The 21,722-nt window shown below is 52.7% G+C and overlaps 1 protein-coding gene across 2 annotated transcripts in view; it reads left to right on the forward strand.

Moving 5' to 3' along the window:
- FBLN2 (fibulin 2) overlaps positions 1-21,722 on the forward strand; it is a 91,668-nt gene that overhangs the window by 24,147 nt on the left and 45,799 nt on the right. For both annotated transcript variants that reach the window (XM_032149780.2, XM_032149781.2), the window contains exon 2: positions 480-1,826. In XM_032149780.2, coding sequence (XP_032005671.1) covers positions 521-1,826 — 1,306 coding nt within the window. In that variant the 5' untranslated portion in view covers positions 480-520. The remainder of the gene's footprint in view (positions 1-479; positions 1,827-21,722) is intronic.

The following is a 21,722-nucleotide window of genomic DNA, read 5'->3' on the forward strand; positions in this document are numbered from 1 at the left end:
GACTGTGCGTGTGAGACCACCCAGGGTGTGTACTGGCACGTGGGCATGCTGTGGGTGAGACAGCGTGTTTGACTGCATGGAGGATTATGGGGCATGTTGCCTGACATGCCCTGGTGAGTGTGACCGAGTGGGTGTGGGGCCATGCACGCGTGTGTGTGGGCATGAGGGCTCACTCAGAGGACCTGCGTCAGAATGCAGGTGAGGATGGAGGATCGAGTGGCCCAGTAAACACATGTGGGGCTGTCAGCGACTCCAGGTCAACACTTGTGGCACCCAGTGACTGCACACTCACCTGTCTGTGATCTGCCCCATGTGTGGCAGAGCCTGTGTGTGGGAGGCAGTCCTTAGTGTGCTCCTGGGGATGAGAGCATGCGAGTTAGGTGGCTGAGGCTGGGCTCCCTGCCCGCGTGCATGCCGGTGTGCACCCTGTCTGTGTATGCACACCCAGTACTGACAGGCTTCCTTTCTGATTCCCCCAGGGTCTTGCAGGAGAGGGGACCGTCCTGGGCTGGCCTGGACCATGGTGCTGCTTTGGGAGCCTGCAGGAGCCTGGCTTGCTCTGGGCCTGGCCCTGGCCCTGGGCCCCAGCGTGGCCACAGCTGCTCCTCGGCAGGACTGCACAGGCGTGGAGTGCCCGCCGCTGGAGAACTGCATTGAGGAGGCACTGGAGCCGGGTGCCTGCTGCGCCACGTGTGTGCAGCAGGGCTGCGCCTGTGAGGGCTACCAGTACTACGACTGCCTACAGGGTGGCTTCGTGCGTGGCCGTGTGCCCGCCGGTCAGTCCTATTTTGTGGACTTCGGCAGCACTGAGTGCTCCTGCCCACCAGGCGGCGGCAAGATCAGCTGCCAGTTCATGCTGTGCCCGGAGCTGCCGCCCAACTGCATCGAGGCTGTAGTGGTGGCTGATAGCTGCCCACAGTGCGGCCAGGTGGGCTGCATCCATGCGGGCCGCAAGTACGCCGCTGGCCACACTGTTCACCTGCCGCCCTGCCGGGCCTGCCACTGCCCCGACGCCGGTGGAGAGCTCATCTGCTACCAGCTCCCCGGTTGTCACGGGAACTTCTCAGATGCCGAGGAGGGTGACCCCGAGCGACACTACGAAGACCCCTACAGCTATGACCAGGAGGTGGCCGAGGTGGAAGCAGCAGCAGCCCTGGGGGGCGAGGTCCAGGCGGGTGCAGTCCAGGCAGGCGCAGGGGGCCCCCCAGCTGCTCTGGGAGGTGGGAGTCAGCCACTGTCCACCATCCAGGCACCCCCCTGGCCAGTTGCCCTACCCAGGCCCACAGTGGCTGCTGCCCTGGGTCCTCCAGCCCCAGTGCAGGCCAAAGCTAGGAGAGTGACCGAGGACAGTGAGGAGGAAGAAGAGGAGGAGGAGGAGAGAGAGGAAATGGCTGTCACTGAGCAGCTGGCAGCAGGTGGCCACAGGGGGCTGGATGGGCTGCCCACTACAGCCCCAGCTGGACCCAGTCTTCCCATCCAGGAGGAGAGGGCAGAAGCTGGGGCAAGGGCAGAAGCTGGGGCAAGGCCCGAAGAGAACCTCATCCCGGATGCCCAAGCCATGTCCCGCAGCACTGGGTCGGAGGGCGCGACGCCTGCACCGGGCCCGGGCAAGGCCGCTCTCGTCCCGACTCAGGCCATGCCCAGCTCTCCCAGGGATCCGGTCAAGCCCAGCCCCAGCACCGTCCTGTCCATACCACTGCCTGATGCAGCCTGGATCCCACCCACCCGGGAAGTGCCCAGGAAGCCGCAAGTTCTGCCCCATTCCCACATGGAGGAGGACACAGACCCCAACTCTGTCCATTCTGTCCCCAGAAGTAGCCCTGAAGGTAAGACCCTGTCCTGGTTCCTTCAGGGCACTTTGTGCGGGACGGGCAGCCTCAGGCTCTGGCCATTGCCCCAGGTCTCTGCCTGGGGCTGGGGATGCCGGACTGTGGCGCCAGGCCTAGGGCGGCCAGCCCAGGCCCTTGGTGTGGGCAGGAGGCTGTGAGAGTGCACCTTCTCCCAGGCCCAGCTCTTGGGATGGGGCGGGTGGGTGGGCGTGGGGTTCCTGTTGTGGGAGGTGCTGGGCCCCCTGGTAGGGCTGCGGTAGTGGTCAAGGGTCCAGAAGGTGTACATCTTCAGAGCTGGGGGCCCTGAGGAGGGTTCCTGCCTCAGCCCGGTAGGCCCCCATGTGTCCTGGCAGGAAATGCGAAGGGCGGTCTCTTCTCAGCTGCCCCGGTGGCTGGCCTGTGGCCTAGGAGCCTAGCATGGCCACCTCTGCCAATTTTTCAACAAATGTCAGCCAGAAAGCTGAATTTTATGTGACATCTTCCCATTTCTAAGTGCAGCAAATTCTAATCTCACAAGCACGTGTTGTAGAAAGAAGTGAACTTGTGGACAGAGGCGAGGTGGGTGGGCCATTTGAGCAGGGGTGCTGGCCATGCTGGGCCAGTGGAGGTGGTGGGGCCACACCAGCTGTACCCTCACTCCATGGAGGCCTCTCTCCGAGCTGGTCAGGCAGCTTCCCGTCAGTCCTTCCAGCAGCACCGAGTGCTTACAACCATGTATGCTGTTTCACCAGTGAGGCAACTGGGGCTCAAGGGTGGTGCTGGAGGCTCAGGTCACACAACCAGTGAGCAGTGGGCCTGGGAGGCCCTGGAGCCTGCACTTCTGACCCTATATCCTTCAAGCCACCTGACACAGAGTTCAACACACTCCATCGGGCACATCAGAGCAGGCAGCCAGGACCAGGGCACCCAGGCTTCAGATGGGGACCGGCCCGAGGCTGTGCAGAGGCTAGGAGGTGGTCCAGGCCTCTTCTTGCCCATCCATGCCTGCTCCCAGCAGGTCCTCCATAGCCCAGCACAGTCAGACACCCCGTTTGAAGACCCCATGAGCTGTGGTGAGAAGGGGAATGGTCCACTGAGCCTACCTAAGAACCGTCCTCAAAGGGCTCTGCTGCTAAACAGGGGCCACAGCCCCCACGAGGCTGACCCCTTCCTGCTCACTTTAGGAGCCTTGAACTCCTGCAGGGGGTGATTCTGTCACATCAGCTGGGGGCTTGCAGATCCAGCAGCCTTGTCTAGCTTCCATGGGGACCTGGGGTGATGCTCCTAAGACCCCACGCAAGTTTGAAACCCCCGTGGGCCAACACTGGAGAGGAGAGGCTTCAGGAGTCCTCTAGCAAACAGGTTAATCTGGGCGGATGACCCTATGCTGCCACAGCCTGGGGAATCTGGGGGCCTCACAGACCCATGGACATTGGAAAGGCCCAGAGCTCCCTCAGTGTGAGGGGACAGCCCCGCACCTGGGGGGAGCACCTCAAACACAAATCAGATCATGCCACCCTCTGCCCTATATGGCTCCCTCCTGCCCCTCCCCAGCCTCTTCTCACACCCGTCAGAGCTTCCTTTCAATCAAGTTCAATTCCCTCTGGCTACAGGGCCTTTGCACATGCTGTTTCCCCTGCCTGGAGCACCCCCTTCTCACCACTGCCCACTTATCACCTCATCCTCCACATTGCAGCTCAAGTGGAAGCTCAAGGCTCCCTCCAGGGAGCCTTCCCTGACCCCCAGGAGGAGTCAGATCCCCTGAGTGAGGCTCACCACTTCACTCCTCAGCTCACATCACTGCTCAGAACATCACACCTCTGTGACTGCTGGGGTCTTTATCTCCTCCTCAAAGCCCCAAGCTCCCCAAGGTCAGGGTCTCTGCTGGGTTTTGCTCAACCCTGTGCATTCAGCATCTTACCGGCTCCTGTGCACATGCTGGGCACTCAGAAGCTACTGTCAGAGGGTGGGCTGGGCGTGGTGGCTCATGCCTGTAATCCCAGCACTTTGGGAGGCCGAGGTGGGTGGATCACCAGAGGTCAGGAGTTCGAGACCAGCCTGGCCAACATGGTGAAACCCCAAATCTACTAAAAATACAAAATTAGTCTGGCGTGGTGGCAGGCACCCGCAATCCCAGCTACTTGGGCGGCTGAGGCAGGAGAATCAGCACCTGGGAGGCAGAGGTTACAGTGAGCCAAGATTGTGCCATTGCACTCCAGCCTGGGCGACAAGAGTGAAACTCAAAAAAAAAAAAAAAAAAAAAAAAGAAAGAAAGAAACCACTGTCAGAAGTTGAAGAGCTGAAGAAGGCAGAAGAGAAGCCTGCTTCCATCACTTTCTGCCCTTATGTCCACAGGCGGTGGCCCGAGCTCCCCGTAGCCCACTCTCTACTCCTGTAAACTAAGAGGGCTGTTGTGCTCAGTAATCACAGAGCACTGAGCACGGTGCCTAACAGAGTTACCGTGTTGAGGGGTGTCTGCAGTGGACAGCAGCAGTCATTTGAGTTTTAGGGTTTTCCCGTTAGCCAGAGCATCACAGCATTCAGATACTCCTGCCCTGCAGAACCTGCTTGTGTGGGGCCCTGAGGAAGGGGCCCCTTTCCTGCCATGCATTCCTGGGGCCACAGGCTGTGCTGAGAGGCCTTCTGCAGGTCAGGGGCTGCCCCCAGCTGCTCTGGGAACCTCCGACCTCCTGAGGGCTGCCCTGCCCGAGGGTTCCTCCATGTGGCCTTCCACTGTGCCAGCCCTACGGGAAAAGCCGCCCTCACAAAGCCCCTTGAGTGACAACAGACGTCAGACCCCTTCTTCCCAGCCCAGGGAGCCGGGCATGTGGCTTCCATTAGGCCACATCTGGACATGCTCTGAGGCAGGGACGGCCTGGCCGAGGCAGTCTGGATCCCTGGCAGGGCTCCAGCTCAAAGACAGGACCCCCAGCCCAGCCAGGCCTGGGGCACTGGCTGGAAACCCCTTTTCTAGGCCCCAGGGCTGCCATGGCAACGTGGCTGGAGGGGTCACTTCCGGCCCCATTACCTCCCTTTCTGCAGGGCCCAGGGCTGAGCAGGGCAAAGCCACCTCCCCAGCTTCTCCTCACCAAGGGCTGCTCCATCATCTAGATCCCCAAGGCCTCCCCCAACAACAGCAGCCAGGGGCTCTAAGGCCCAAACCCCACTTCCCCCAAGAGGCTCAGTTGGGCAGCCCGATACCCCACCCGCTGGGCTTCTATCTCCCACTCCTCCCATGCTGTGTGCACATGGCCGTGACCAGGGATAAACCTGCCTGTGTACATCCCTGTAACGCCCTCCTCCCCCATTAGACTCTAAACGAGGGCGAGTTGCGTCTGCCTTGCTCACTGTCGCAGTCTTGGCTCAGTGAGGGTGCTCTGTGAGTATCTGTTGAAGATATCAGCGGGTGGGCTGAGGACAGATGGTGACTAATCATCGTCACATTTCTAATTGCTCAGCAAGTCCTCAGCTGAGCGTTGGACACGAATTAGCTCATTTAATCCTCAAAGCAGCCTCATGATGCAGGGACTTCCCTACTGCTTACAGATGGAAAAACTGAGGCACAAAATCATAAGCCACATGCTCAAATTCTGTGGGTTGTGGAGCCAGAGCCCATGAATTGGTGATGATGAGTGGGCCATGGGTGGGCAGAAGGGTGAGAGGTGGGGTGCGGGTGTGGATGTTTATCTGTCCAGGCCTGAGCTTCTGGGTCCCCTTTGAATTCATCCTCTACCCCTGGGTCCTTAAACCTTCCATTCCCTGCACACCAAAAGCTGCAGCTGCCTGTCCCTGCCCTAATTCTGGTCTCTGGGCCTTTGCGTGTGCTGGGTCCCCTGCCAGATCAGCCGTCAGACAAGATAAGGGGGACTCAGTTGGGGGCCTAACAGCCAGCAGGTCTCATCAAAGCCCACACCCAAAAATTTATTTGAGAAAGCTCAGGGCAGAGGGGAAAACGGGCTCCTGAGAACAAAGCTGCTCTCCAGGATCCCACAGCCCAGACCACAGAGAGGCCTCGGGCATTAAGAGGCAGGATTGGGGATCAGGGGTGGGGCCGCTTCTATTTCAGAAACCCTGGAAGCTGCACTGCATGCACCATGCTCCTGAGCCTGGCTGCATGCCCTCCCTGGCACACGTGCACTTCATTACACACTCCACCCACAACATGCATGCTTCCCACCTCCCCCATCCCAGCCCACCACCTCCCGCCTGTGACCTGATGCTGCTAGCCACACCTCTTGGACTGTGCTCTGCTGAGAATAGGGAGATGGAGCCTACCTCCCCAGCTTGTTGGGAGGATCATATCACAGAAACAAGAGCCAGGCACCCAGGAGGTGCTCGGTGAGGGCGAGTTCTGTGTCCTGCCCACCATAAGCAGGCTGGAAGCAGAGTTGGCAGGGGTGGCAGCTGGTGGGCCTGGAGGAACCCACAGAGACCCCAGTTTCACCCTCGCTGCATGTGCATGGGCTTTGCACATGGTCCATGCCCAGCAAGTGCTGTGGGAGGACTTGGGAGATGGGAAAACAGGATCCAAGCTGGTTAAGAGCCTTGCCCAAGGCCACAGCTATGGGCAGCAGAATAAGTAGATGGGAACACTGCTGACACTGCAGAGCGCCTCATGCCCCCTCCTTCAGGAAGCCTTCCCAGATATCACACAGGCCTGTCTTCCTCACAGTCCCCAGCCTGTGAACCAAGTCCATACTGGTTCATCTCTGCCTTCCCAGGGACGCCAGGACATGCTCACAGCTGACACCTGATGAAGGTTATAGAGTAAATGATATGGGATTGAACAAGACACAGGCATCCAGCTGTGGGGACAGATCTCTAGAAACATCAGAAGGGAGACAGGAAGAAAGTAGAGCTGGAGCTGGGGGGGGGGCGCTCAGCGAAGGCACAAAGATTCAGGAAGGCTTCCCAGAGGAGGTGCTATCTGAGCTGGCCAGGAACAGTGTAAGCAAATGCTTGGAACAGAGGAGAGACGGTTTGGGATGCTCAGAGGGTGGCAAGAGAACTAGGGTGAGGAGGAATTACTGAGAGAAAGGGTGGTCAGGGGGATCCCCCCCAGTTCACTCATTTATCCACCCAATATTTATAGAGCTCCAACTGTGTGCAGGCCCTGCTAGAGGCCCTTGGGCTCTGCAGAGAATATGAGAGGTATGGTCCCCACCCTCACCTCACAGTGCTGACATTCTGTTGGGGGGAAGAAAACAGTAAACAAGTCCATGGGAATTATCTGCTGTAATGTGAGGTATTGCTAAGAGAAATTAAAGCAAGGTGAGGCGACTCACACCTGTAATCCCAGCACTTTGGGAGGCCGAGGTGGGTGGATGGATCACCTGAGGTCAGGAGTTCAAGACCATCTTGGCCAACATGGTGAAACCCCTGTCTTTACTAAAAATACAAAAATTAGCTGGGTGTGGTGGTGGGCACCTGTAATCCCAGCTACTCAGGAGGCTGAGGCAGGAGAATCGCTTGAACCCGGGAGGCAGAGGTTGCAGTGAGCCGAGATTGCGCCACTGCACTCCAACCTGGGCGACAGAGCCAGACTCCATCTCAAAAAAAAGAAGGAACAAAAGCACAGTGAGAGGAAGGGTGGGGGGACAGGGGAGTCCTCCCTGGGGCAGTGACCTGAGCAGAAAGCTGAAAGGAGGGGAGGAGCGAGCCATGCGGATACCTGAAAGAGGGAGCGGGAGCGGCAAGTGCGAAGGCCCCAGGGCAGGAAGGTGCCCGGACAGGAGGCCAGTGGAGCCGAGATAAGTGGGGGAGAGGGAGGGGGATAGGAGATCTGGGAGGTCACTGGGGCAGGCTGTCCAGGGCCTGTGGCCACCGTGAGGACTTTGGCTTCTACTCTGAGGTGAGAGCTACAGCAGGGTATTGAGCAGAGGAGTGACACCAGCCAACTTATGTGTTAACAGGATCCCTGGCTAGGAAGAGTGGCAGAGTTGGTACAGGGCCCTCACAAGGAGCTCCCGAAAGGGAACACATCCTCTCTGTTGTCAATGCAGAGACCCAGAGCACAGCTGTGCGTAGAGGCTCTGCCGGAGAGGATGGGAGCAGGTGGCTGCCCCAGGTCCACAGAGCTCTGCGGCTGGACGGGTGCCCTGCATTTGCTGCAGGCCCCTCCAGGCCAGCTCCCCAGGTCTCATTGCCACCAGCCCTGGCTAGCAGCTGGGTTCAGGCCCTCTGCTCAGGGGCATCTATCAGAAGCAGCAGGTTTCACTCTGTGGCAACCTGGAGATACTCTGCGTGGACATCCCATTTCATGGAAGAGAAAACTGTCATCTTGGGGCTGTAGCAGGGGGCCCCAGTCTCCCAGTGGAAGAGGAGGGCTTGTGGTTCCCATGGGGGACCTAGAGGTACAAGTGGGTTTGGGTGGCTGGTAGCTGGGTGCTCCCTGTGTTTGCCTGCCTGGGCAAAATGTGTGCATTTCACAGCCGGACCCAACCCATCTTGAGGGTCTGGGGCCAAGGCTAGGCCTGCAGTGGGTTTCTTTATTTTAATTTTTAAAACTAACTCTGTTTATGCAAATAAAACCACTTTATTGAGATATTATTTGCAAGTCATAAAGTCCCCATTTTGAGGGAGCAGAATCTAGTGGGTTTTAGTAGATTCGGAGTTGTGGAGACATTCCCAGAATTTAATCTCAGAGCATTGTCATCGCTCCAGAAAGACACCCACATCCTGTAGCAGTCACTTTCCATTCCCTTTCTCCCAGTCCCCAGTAGCCAGGAATCTTCCTTCTGAGTCTATGGATTTGCATATTCTGGATACCCCTGGACTCTCTGGGAATCATGCACTATGTGGTTTCTTGTGTGTGACTCTTTCACTTAGCACAATGTTTTCAGCGTCCATTCATGTGGTAGCATGTGTCATTAATTCCTTTTCATGGTTGAATAATGTTGTATGAATATACCACATTTCAAAAATCTGTTCATCTGTTGATGGACATTATTCTTCCAGCTTTTCGGTATTATGAGTAATGTAGCTATATATATTCATGTGTAAGTTTTTATATGGACACATGTTTTCATTCATCTTGGGACCATATCTAGGAGTGGCATTGCTGGACCACATGGTAATTCTGTGTTTAACCCTTAGAAGAACTACCAGACTGAGGCCGGGCGCGGTGGCTCACGCCTGTAATCCCAGCACTTTGGGAGGCTGAGGCAGACAGATCGCCTGAGGTCGGGAATTCAAGACCAGCCTGACCAACATGGAGAAACCCCGTTTCTACTAAAAATAAAAAATTAGCCAGGCGTGGTGGCGCATGCCTGTAATCCCAGCTGCTTGGGAGGTTGAGGCAGGAGAATTGCTTGAACCTAGGAGGCGGAGGTTGTGGTGAGTCACGATCGCGTCATTGCACTCCAGCCTGGGCAACAAGAGTGAAACTCCGCCTCAAAAAAAAAAAAGGAACTATCAGACTGTTTTCCAAAGCGACTGCACCATTTTACATTCCCACCAGCAGTGCACAAGCGTTCCAGTTTCTCCACATCCTCACCAGTTGTTATAGCCATCCTAGTGTATATGAAATAGCATCTCATCGTGGTTTAGATTGCAATTCCCTGATGACTAATGATGCTGAGCATGTGTTCATGAGATTGCTCTAGAAACTTCTAGAATACGCAAGCACACATCCCATTAGCCTCAAAGTGATGACATCATCACACTGTCATGTAGTCTCCGGAGAACTCCACTATACACTGTGCTCTGGGGGAGAGTGTATGAAGAAGGCAACCGATGTCCTAATGTTATGACAAACATAATTTTGACCTTATGGATCCCTGAAAGGGTCTTGGAGACCCTATAGGGCCAGGACCACACTTGAGAACCACTGGTCAGTGCAACTACAAGCATGTAGGTGCGTGCATGTATTTTTCACAAGCACTAACAGAGGATGCACAGTGTTCTGTTCTATGCCTTTTTCAAATAACATTGGATCTTGGAGCTTTTCCCTGTCACTGCATGGAAAGTCCCCTTTCTGTGTTTGACGGCCGTGGTGCCCCACGGCATGCAGACCCCATCTTTGATTTACCAGTTCTCTTACTGATGGATATTCAGGTTGGTTCCAGTCTTCTGCTCTTAAAAAGTGATGCTGCTGTGAGCATCTCTACACCATGCCCCAGTGTGGAATTGTGAGGTCAATGTGTCTGTGCTTTTTTTCTTTGTACGCTGTTCATTGACACATAACCACTAGAACCTGTCAGAAGCACACAACTCAAATGAATTTTCACAAGTGAACACACTGTGGAGCTGACCCTCAGCTCATGAGACAAGACCAGGCCCTAGGAAGCCTCCTTTGTGGCCCTCCTGGGAAACCACTTCTCTTGACTTCCAATGGCAGAGGTTAGTTTTCCTGCTCTTAAACTTTTATAAATGAACAGACCGTGCCATTGCGTGTATCGGCAGGGGGTCTTTTTGATTGTTGCATAGTGTTTCGTTGTAGGGATCGACCTTGCCTGGCTTGTTCCCCGGCTGGGGGCATCGGGGTTGTTTCCAGTGGAGGCCGTGAGCTTTCTCTGCCAGGCTTCTGGTCCTTATGCCTGTGCATTTCTGTTGAGAGGTGCTGGCTGGCTGAGCTCTAGGAGATAGGGATGTATTTTTTTTTTTTTTATGGATGTATTTTTATAGCCCTGGTAGATGTCGTTCACTTGTTCGCCCTGGAGGGTGTACTGGATTTTACTTACACCTGCAGTGCATGAGAATGTCTCTTTCCTCATTCTATTCATGCAACAAATATTTATTGAGTGCCTATCTCACCGTTGCTGGCGCTGGGGAGACAGGGTGAGCAAAACAGACGAGACTGGAGCTGCCAGTCATGGGGTGGGGATTCACACAGTCAACAAAATGAACATCTGAAATCTGGCATGTTAGATGGTGAAAGTGCTAAAGAGGAAATTAAGCAGGTTCTGGACTTTGCCAGTCTGAGAGGTGGGGGGCAGCCTCTCCTGGTGGTTTTAGTTTGTGTATGCGTAGCTCTCCACCCACCTCATCTGAGGGTTCCCAAGTGAGTCTCACTGGTCACACTCCCACCAACACTGCTGTGGGGTGGCCTTCCTGCCATTCTCGCTAAACCAATGTTATTCTTTCCTCCTTGGACACACCTCGGCCATGTACAAATGACCCATTGTCACAGTAATGCAAGTGAGGCAACCACAGCACCTCCGTAGCACATGCATTGCACATTTATTATTGCTCCCAAGTCCACAGGCCAGTTGGGCAGTCCTGCTAACCTGGCTAGGTGTGGCTGACATCAGCTGGGCCTGAGCGTGTATCTGTGGTCATCTGGCAGCTCAGCTGGTCCGGGATGGCCTCAGACAGGATGGCTCATGTCTGTGCCACGTGGTCTCTCATGCTCCAGCTGGTTAGCTCTGGTGTGTTCTCATTGTGGAAACAGAAGTCCAAGAGAAAGATTAGAAACACACAGGTGTTTTAATTTAGGATCTTGACTATGGAGTGCACTCCTTCAACGATTAAGATAGACTTGAGATGGAGATTGAGATTTTATTACTTCCTGGGGGATACGTGGCACACCTGGGGGCCACACACACACATACAGGGAAGTCAGGGAGCACAAGGCAGGGGCGGGGGTGGGGGGTGCAGGGAGAGGCATGGGCCTGGGGCACTGGCTTTCATTGGAGTCCAGGGTGGGGAACATGAAAGTCCAATAGTGATTGGACAGTTTAAAGCAAGCAGGCCTGAGATTTGAAACAAACCATTGCAAAATCCTTTCCTGGACGGAGGTGTTATTTTGGAATCCCACTGACCTGGAGGCCAGGTGTGGGTTTGGGGAGACAGCTCTGTGGGCTGAAGTAGAGGAAAGACAGCAGGAATTTATCATCTAAGTTAGGTGGCCAATCAAACATGGAGGCTGAGGTAGTACGTGTGCCATAAACCTCAACACCCACAGACTCTTGCACCTGGGCCCAGAACTAGCAGGGCCACTGCTTTTGCCACATTGTGTTGTCAGCCAGTCAGGAGGCCAGCCCAGGGTTAAGGCTCCTGGCCACGAGAGTCACTGCAGAGTCCTTCTGCCATGGTGGGGATTAAGGATGGGGAGAATGCAGGCGGTCATTCAGTGGGTGCCCCTATGCCTGAGCACCAAGCCCCAGACCCCGTGCCAGTGCTTTACATGCCTCATCTCATTTAGTTCCCATAGTGACCCTACAGCAAAGGGATTATGACTCCCTTCCCACTGTGGTGTCAACCTGTGCCTGGCCACGGCCTAGGGCGAGGAAGTGTTGAGTCCAGCTCTGAACCCAGATCTGTTGATATAAAAGGCATCTCTGTATTTTCTGCTTGGGTCCTGGCACAGGGCTCCCCAGATTGGAGGCTGGCTCCACCCCTCACTAGCTGTGTGACCTCAGGCAAATTGCTTAACTGTCCTGGGCCTCAAGGTTTCTCATCTGTAAAAGGGGCTTACTAATGGCTCCCTCCCAGAGCTGTGTTCTCAATGGGAAGAAAGCCTGCGGTGGACACCAGGTGCAGGGGAGGCCTGCCACAGAGCAGAGCTCCACTCATGGCTGGTGTCCCGGATGCTGTGGTTCCAAGTCCTGAGGCCCTGCTGAGAGGGTGGCGGCTTCTGAGCCCCGGGCTGCATCCTGTTCACACACCCAGGCCAAGGCAGCAGATGCGGCTTTCCTGAGGCTGAACCATGCCCAGAAGTCCTTGGCCTCCTGAGCCTTCCAGAATCCTGGGGGCTTCAGTGAGCTGGAGTTCAGGATCTGTGCTGCGAGTTTCCCTGCTGGCAGTGTCAGCATCCTCTACCTGCCAGCACCTCCTCCAGGCTAGGCCAGGCTGTGGACCTCTAGGAACTCTGGCCTGCAGCATCCGGGGCTTTGAGGTGAAGCTTCTGGTTGAGATCAGAGTTGTGTGGGCTGGGGCTGTGGTGGGACCTCCACCCCCTTGTCCACTCCTAGGCCTCCATGCTGGGAAAGTGGGCTTGGGGCCAAGTTGCAGTCAGATTGAGCCTGCTTTGGCCCTCAGAGAGTGAATTCCTGCCTCTGCCGCTCCTGGCTGTGTGACCTCAGGCAAGTGACTCACCTTCTCTGAGCCTCAGTTTCTGCATGTGTACAATGGGGTGGTCCTGTTAGTCTCAGGATTACTGAGAGGAGCAGGTGGGCTAACGACAGCCAGCACAGAGTGCTGCTCTGGGCCACGGGCTCCCTGCCTCTTCCTGCCAGAGGTTCTGCAGGAACTGGGGTGGCGGGGGAGGGATGAGAAGAGGGCTCTGTGTTCTTGTTTCTTCAAACAGATGTAGATGTGTATCTTCTGGTGGCCAGAAGTTGTCCCCTCTGGCAAAAGAGCAGGGGAGACAGGCCTGGCGGGAATGGGCAGGGGCCGTTCAGCTGCTGTGTTTGCCACTCCAGCTGCCTCCAGATGTGCAGCAGCGTGTTCCTCACTGGCTCTCTCCCGCCCATGCTGCACTCTTGTTTCAGCCCCTGCCAACTGCGTCAGCAAACGCGCGAGCTGTGAGACCCCTTCTTCAGCCATACAGCCTGGCTGCAAGGCTGGCTTCCCACAGACAAGGGGAGGGGCACCCTCCTCTACTAAGTCTGCATGCAGGGCCCTCTTCACCACCCTCACAAGTCACCCTGCATCAGTGGCGCATTTATTATGTGCCAGGCACTGTGTTAATCACTGGACGCGTATCAGTCCATTATGTGTCGTGACCCCCCTGTGAGGGGATGTCATCATTATGTCCATTTTGTAGACGAGGTGACTGAGGCCCAGGCAGGTTAAGTGAATTGTCCAAGGTTCCTGAAACCAGTGAAGCAGATGTTTGCCAACCCCTGACTTGGCCCCCTGCACCGGGCACTTCTACCTCCTGCCTGCTGCCTCCCTGAGTTTGCCTGGCTGCCCAGTGTGAGCAGGCATTTCCCTGTTGTGGGCAGACTGAGGCTTCAGGACTGTCTGGATGGCTGGCCCTCAAGGGGCAAAGCTGAGCCCAGGGCAAGCTGGCAGGCCTCAGGCTGTGCACTCTCCCCCCTGCCCCAACCCCTCAGGCCTCTCCCTGGTACCTGCCTGGTGAAGGTCTAGGCCGGTGGACCTGGTGGGACTGTGGTTCCAAGTATAGTCAAGGGCCACATAAGGACGTTTTGGTCAGTGATAGACCCCATATATGACGGTGGGATTAGCAGGTAGGCAAGCCTGCTCGGCACAGAGGGCCCAGAACCTGGGGGCGGGGGAGTAGGGAGAGAGGGAGTGAGAGGCTTTCTCTCCTGCTTCCAGCCCCGCCCTCTCGCCTGCCCCCCTCACCCTTTGGGTACCAGGGATTCAGTGGGAACCACAAAGGTGAAGACCCTTAGGGATGAGGGTCCCTGCAGTCACTCCAGTGACTGGCCAGCCGGAGAATGCATATGATGGAGAAGCAGCACTGGAAGTCTGGGAGTGCAACAGCTCATTGGAAAGTGGGGGCCGTGGGGAACAGAGACTGTACCTAGAACACAAGGGCAGTCGCCCCTGCTGTTGCCCTGGGGCCGTGGAGGCCCGGCATGGTCCGAAATTTTGGATTTTCTACAAGAAGCCTGGGATCTGGAACTTCATATGACAGCTCCCAATTTGTAAATATTAGCAATTCGTTCACATATTTTTAAAGCACCCACAAAGTACACTACAGGCACCTGCTTGCTGCCATAACTTGGACTCTCCCTCTGCCACCCCTCATGACACAACTAGGATGACACAGACGTCCAGTGCTGAGTGAGGAGCTGCCTGAGAGCTCTGCAGATGCAGAGGATGGGGGCCCAGGAGTCCTGACTCCAGCACAGGCTCTCTCTGCCCAGACCTCCCATCCCAGCTGAGTCAGAGCTGGTGGGATCAGTGTCATGGCGAGGCTACATGGAGGTCTGAGGGCAGGGACCTGCAGGTTACTGTGCAGTACCTGGACCAGCAACAGTAGGAGCACCACCCCTGGCCTGCAGGGGAGACTGGTGAGAGCTGAGGCTCCAGGGAGTAGCCGTGGCCATAGGTAGAGGCAACTGTGCCTGTATGGGGACCCCGGGATGCCACCCTCCAGGCCAGCCTCCCTCAACACAGAGCAGGGCTGACTGGTGGAAGGTGGGTCTAGGGCAGATAGGGAGTGGGCAGTAGGCTTTGGGGAAGATGGCCGTGCGGGTGTGGTGGTTGGGGATCAGGGACTGTCCGCAATGCCACCACACAGGCATGGGCGTGAGATGAGCAGCCTCAAGCTCATCTCTGTGTGCTCCTCACGTGCTCACACGGGAGGAGTTAGAGTCAGCTCAGATGCCCAGGTAGAGATGCCATATTGGCGGTGGGAACTTGAGCATGGAGCTCAGGGCACAGGCCTAAGCTGGAGGTGGAAACTGATCAGAGAATGGCTGTGCTTCTGTCCCTTCCCCACCAAGCTGGCCCACCTGGCAGTTGGGGCTGGGTTGGTGGTGGGTGAGTGATGGAGGACGACCTCACAATTCCTCATCTGTCACCGTGTGGCCCCTGGAGCCCGGATGCAGGAGCAAGGAGGCCAAGGGTCTTGCCGGAGGTTGCTTGGCTGGTGGGGGCATGGCTGGGCTTTGAGTGGAGCCCTCTGGCTTCCTGGCTCTGTGCCTCCCACCCCCTACCAGCCGTGGCCATCAGGATAGAAGTGTTTCCTGCTTGGCGTGAGGCTGGTGAGCGTGTTACCCTGACCTCTCCTAGGCACCTTTGATCAGTGCTGATTGCTTCACTTTGAGTGTCCAGAGTGGCCAGTTATTCTGCAGGAGCAACTAGACAGAGGAGGGATGTATTTTAGTGGGGGGTGTGCATGGGGGAATCAGATCAATCAGTGCCTGGTCAAGTTCTAGGAAGGCGGGCCTGGTGGGGCCATGGTCCCAAGTACAGTCAAGCGCCTCATAATGACATTAACATCAATGATATACTCCGTATGTGATGGTCCCATACGATTATGGTGAAGCTGAAGGAGCTGAAAAATGCCTTTTGCCTAGTGACAGCGTAGCCATTACTCTTGTTTGTGGTGATGCTAGTATAAGCAAACCTACTGCACTGCCAGTAGTACAAAAGCCTAGCACATGGTCTGGGTGTGGTGGCTCATGCCTGTAATCCCAGCACTTTGGGAGGCCAAGGCAGGAGAATCGCTTGAACCCGGGAGGCGGAGGTTGCGATGAGCTAAGATCGCACCATTGCACTCCAGCCTGGGCAACAAAAGTGAAACTCTGTCTCAAAAAAGCAAAACAAAACAAAAAGTCTAGCACATGTAGTTAGTTACAGTGCATCATACTTGATAATGAATGTCTGTGTTACCAGTTTATGTATTTACTATGTTTTTGTTGTTATTTTGGTAGGCCTAGGGCACTACTGTGCGCTAGTGTGTTATTTGGCTTTCTACTTATTTAAAAAATAGTTAACTATAAAACAGCCTCTGGCAGGTCCTTTGGGAGGTATCCAGGAGAAGGCATTGCTATCATAGGAGATGACAGCTCCCTGCATGTTACTGCCCCTTAAGATGTCCCAGCGGGATAAGATGTGGAGGTGGAAGGCAGTGATATTGATGATCCTGACCCTGTGTAGGCCTAGGCTAGTGTGTGTGTTTATGTCTTAGTTTCTTTTTTTCTTTTTCTTTTTTTTGAGACGGATTCTCGCTCTGTCCCCTAGGCTGGAGTGCAGTGGCGTGATCTCAGCTCACTGCAACCTCTGCCTCCTGGGTTCAAGCTATTCTCCTGCTTCAGCCTCCTGAGTAACTGGGATTACAGGTGCCCGCCACCACGCCAGGCTAATTTTTGTATTTTTAGTAGAGACGGGGTTACACCATGTTGGTCAGGCTGGTCTCGAACTCCTGACCTCGTGATCCGCCTGCCTTGGCCTCTCAAAGGGTTGGGATTACAGGTGTAAGCCACCACACCTGGCCTATGTCTTAGCTTTTTTTTTGTTTTTGTTTTTGTTTTTTTTTTGAGACGGAGTCTTGCTCTGTCACCCAGGCTGGAGTGCAGTGGTGTGATCTTGGCTCACTGCAACCTCCACCCCTGGGGTTCAAGCAATTCTCCTGCCTCAGCCTCCTGAGTAGCTGGGACTACAGGCGCGTGGTGCCACGCCCAGCTAATTTTTTTTGTTTTTTTGTATTTTAGTAGAGACGGGTTTCACCGTGTTGCCCAGGCTGGTTGCAAACTCCTGAGCTGAGGCAATCTGCCTGTCTCAGCCTCCCAAAGTGCTGGGATTACAGGCTGGAGCCACTACACCCGGCCTATGTCTTAGTTTTTAAGAAAAAATATTTAAAAGTTAAAAAAAAAAATTGAAAATAGGCTGGGTGCAGTGGCTTATGCCTGTAATCCCAGCACTTTGGGAGGCTGAGGAGGGCGGATCACCTGAGGTCAGGAGTTTGAGACCAGCTTGGCCAAGATGGTGAAACCCCGTCTCTACTAAAAATACAAAAATTAGCCGGTCACAGTGGCTCTGGGCTATAATCCTAGCTACTCAGGAGGCTGAGGTAGGAGAATCGCTTGAGCCCGGGAGGCGGAGTTTGTAGTGAGCCCAGATCGGGCCACTGCACTCCAGCCTGGGTGACATAGTGAGACTCCGTCTCAAAAAAAATAAAAAATAAATAAATAAAAACACATATAGAGTAAGGATATAAAAAATATTTTTCTCTAGCTGTACGATGTGGGCATTTATGTTTTAAGGTAAGCGTTATTACAAAAGGGTAAAAAATTAAAGTTTATAAAGTAAAAACATTACAATAAGCTAAGATGAATTTATTATTGAAGAAAGAAAAATATTTTAAACTAAATTTAGTGTAGCTGAAGTGTCCAGTGTTTCTAAAATCTGCAGTAGTGCACAGTAGTGCCCTAGGTCTTCAAATGCACTCACCACTCACTCATTGAGTCACCCAGGGCAGCGTCCAGTCCTGCAAGCTCCATGCATGGTAAGGGCCCTGTAAACCAAAAATAAAATTTTAAGGCCCCTGCCACCAACCATCTTAACTGGACTTCCTCCTCAGCAGGCGCTCTTAAAATTTAACTTGAAAGACTGGTTCAGGCCATGAAGGGAAGTGGGGGTCAGACAGTCCTCATTATACCTCTCACATTAACATCAATACAGACTTTAAGTCTGATAAGAAACATTTTACAGCCTAGCTAAAAGCTTCATCTGCATGATAAAACTACACCATGCACAACCTCTTATCCCAACCTAAACATCATTCCTTTCTATTGATCCCAGGTCTTTAGACAAACTCAACCAACTGTCAAGCAGAAAATGTTTAAATTTACCTATGGCCTGGAGGCGCCCCCCCATCTTACTTTGAGTTGTCCTGTCTTTCTGGACCAAACTAGTGTGTTTCTTAAATGTACTTGATTGATGTCTCATGCCTCCCTAAAATGTACAAAACCAAGCTGCACTCCAGCCACCTTGGGCAAAAGCGGTCAGGACTTCCTGAGGCTGTGTCTTGGGCACGTATCCTCAACCTTGGCAAAGTACTTTCTGAATTAACTGAGACCTGTCTCAGATTTTCTGGATCTGCAGTCCCTATACAGGGGAACCACTTTTTATCTTTTATACCATATTCTTACTGTGCCTTTTTTATGTCTAGCTTTGTTTAGATTCACAAATACTTACCATTGTGTTCCAGTTGCCTATAGTACTCAGTACAGTCATGTTCTGGACAGGTGTGTCACCCAGGAGCAAGGCTACATCATGCAGCCCAGGTGTGTAGTAGTCTATGCCATTTAGGTGTGGGTAAGGACACTCTATGTCCTCACATGATGACGACACCACCTAACCACGCGTTTCTCAGAACGTGTCCCCTTCGTTAAGTGATGCATGATTGTGTGGGGTGAAGGGAAATGGAAAGCTGCCAGGCGGAGGCACAGGGCATTCGGTTCTGAAGGGCCCCAGCCTGGCCCTGCGGCTTCTCATTGGGAACCCTGAGCTCCAGGTCCCAGACCACCTTGGCTTTGCTCTGGCAGAGCATGGCTGGTTGCTGCTCCCAGGGTACCTGCTGCCTCTTCTCCAGGCAGGACTTCTGAGTCAACGCCTCCCCGGCCAGCGCGGATCACCTGAGGCTTTGCAGAAGACCCTGCTGGACAGTGCTGGTGCCCCACTTCCTGTTTACTTCTAAGAGAAAAAAAGATCCAGTTTATATTATGTGCTATTTTTACTTTTATTTTTTATCAATCACTATTTATATTTCTAAAAAGGTATGTTTACATTTCTCATAGTAAATGCTGGCGTGGGAATACCAAAATTGCTATGCAGTTAAATATCTCTTATTAAACTGTATGATGGGCTGGAAATAAAGTGAGAAAGAAAAAACAACAGAATTAAATCATTTATAAGATTCATCTATAAGTAACACAAAACATTATTCTAAGAATCAGAATTACATCAAACTTCAGTTTGAGCAGAAATATAGTCTCTTAGGTAATAGCAGTTCCTTAAATAATAATGAAAGAGGTAATTCATAGTTCTTTCTGAGAAGGGACAGTGCACACTTTTAGTGTCTTGCAAGTTCCACACATTATTTTTAAACAGAGTTAAACTTATCAAGAATTTCTGTGCGTCTTCTGAATCAGGGCAGCCCAGAGTTGTGCAAGATACTTTTCTCTCTTTCGCATAGAGTTGGCCCCTAGACATCTCAACAAAAATAACCCATGAAAATGCCGATGACAGTCGCACACATCACTGGCTCCCTGGAAGGCTGTGGAAGGGTGAGGCTTGTCCATGGGTCATCCGACTGCAAACATACCACTTTCCAGAGCTTTCTAAGAAGCAGCTGGAAGTCAAATACTATGGGGTCTCACAGCATCTCCCACCCATGTTGTTGAAGCCCACCATCAAGCCCCCTTTGGTAACTGTGACTCTCCCAGCCACAGCTCACTCACATCCCAGGGTTCCACCTGGAACCCCAGCCCACACCAAGCAGCTGGGACAGACTTTCAGTGGGGCTGTTTGAGAGGGAAGGGGGCTCAGTGAAGAAGGGGCTCAGCCTCATCATTGTCCAGTGCTCTCTCTCATTTGGGACACACAACGGATATTTCAGTTTTGACACTATATCTTGCAACTCTAAAAAATAATGATATTTTCTAATATTATCACATACCATGACCCTACACTTAACCCAATTACCAATTCCCTAATGCCTTCTAATATTCAGACTATATTAATCTCTCTTCTTCTTCCCAAAGGGTATTGTATAGCTCGTTTTGCAAAAGCAATGTCTAATCAAGGATGATTAAATATTTGGTTTATTTTTGGTTGTTATGTCTCCCGAGTTTCCTTCTTTCTTAAAGTTTCTATTGAAGCATAACGTACATGCTCTTGAATGTCTTTTAATCCAGATTAATGTAACAGTACTCGTCTTAGAACTTTTTATTAGAGTAAAATGTATAGACAGTAAAGCAACAAGCCTTAATAGAACAGCCCAGCAAGTTTCTTCTTATGTGTAAACCCAGATATTCCACAGTCAAGATAGCATTTCAATCACCCCAGAGTTGTCCTGGTGCCCTTTCTCAGTTCTTAACCCCATTGCTGCCAGAAACCATTATTTTGACTTTTATCACCATCTATTACTCTTGCCAATTATTTTTTATTTTTTTGTAGAGATGGGGTCTACCTATGTTGCCCAGGTGGGTCTCAAACTCCTGGCCTCAAGCAATCCTCCTGCCTCGCCCTCCCAAAGTGCTGGGATTATAGGCAGGAGCCACTGTGCCTGGCCTAACTCTTGCCTAGTCTTTAATTAATTTATTTATCGAGACAGAGTCTCGCTCTGTTGCCCAGGCTGGAGTGCAGAGGTGCCATCTTGGCTCACTGCAACCTCCGCCTCCCGGGTTCAAGTGATTCTCATGCCTCAGCCTGCCAAGTAGCTAGGACTACTGGTGCCCACCACGACGCCTGGCTAATTTTTGTATTTTTAGTAGAGATGGGGTTTCACCATGTTGGCCAGGCTGGTCTTGAACTCCTGACCTCAAATGATCCACCTGCTTCAGCCTCCCAAAGTACTGGGATTACAAGCATGAGCCACCGTGCCCAGCCCTGTTTTGTTTTCTATTCTTGAATTTATTTTGAATGATGGGAATGTACAGCGTGATCTTGCTTGTGTTTGGCTTCTTTAGCTCAAGGTAAAGTATTTGAGACTCATGCATGTTGGTGCATATAGCAGTAGTTCATTTTTAGAAAATTACTGCTTATGATTCCATTGTAGGAATAAATCATAGTTTTAAAAATCAGTTTTAGTGTCGATGGACATTTGGGTTCCGTGCTGCACACAGTTGCTGTGAGCATTCTCGTCTGCGTCTTTGGAAGACTTAGGCATCCATGTCTGTTGGATACAGACCGAGGAGTAGAGCTGCTGCATCAAAGGTTATGTTTAACGTTAGCAGATACTGCCAAATGGTTTTCCAAAGTACATTGCCAATTTGCATCCCTACCAGCCATGCATGAGAGTTCCATTTGCTCCACATTTCTGCCAACTCTGGCGGTTGCCATTCTTTGTAATTTTGGCCAGTCTGGAGGATGTGTAGTAATAGCTTACTGTGGCCTTTATTTGCCTTCTCTTACAAGTTATGATGTTGTCTACATTTTGATATTACTCTTGGCTATTTTGTTGTCATTTGCCTCTTTTAAAATTAAGTTTCTTTGTCTTATTGATTCATAAGAGTTTTAAAAATATGTTCTGGTTATGAGTCTCTTGTTGGATTCCACATATGTGATCTCATTCTATGACTTGCCTTTCTACTCTCTTAATAAAACTTTCTGATGAATTCATTGCAAATGTTGTCATTTGAGGAACACAAATTCCAAATTGAAATGAAGTATCATCTATTGATCTATATATTTATGTTAATACATTTTGTATTAACAAATGGCCCCTGGACATCTCACATGGGGTTTCACCATGTTGGCCAGGCCGCCGTCGAACTCCTGACCTCAAGTGATCCACCTACCTCAGCCTCCCAACGTGCTGGAATTACA

This window comes from Hylobates moloch, unplaced genomic scaffold (genome assembly GCF_009828535.3).
Source record: "Hylobates moloch isolate HMO894 unplaced genomic scaffold, HMol_V3 SCAFFOLD_4, whole genome shotgun sequence".
NCBI lineage: Eukaryota > Metazoa > Chordata > Mammalia > Primates > Hylobatidae > Hylobates > Hylobates moloch.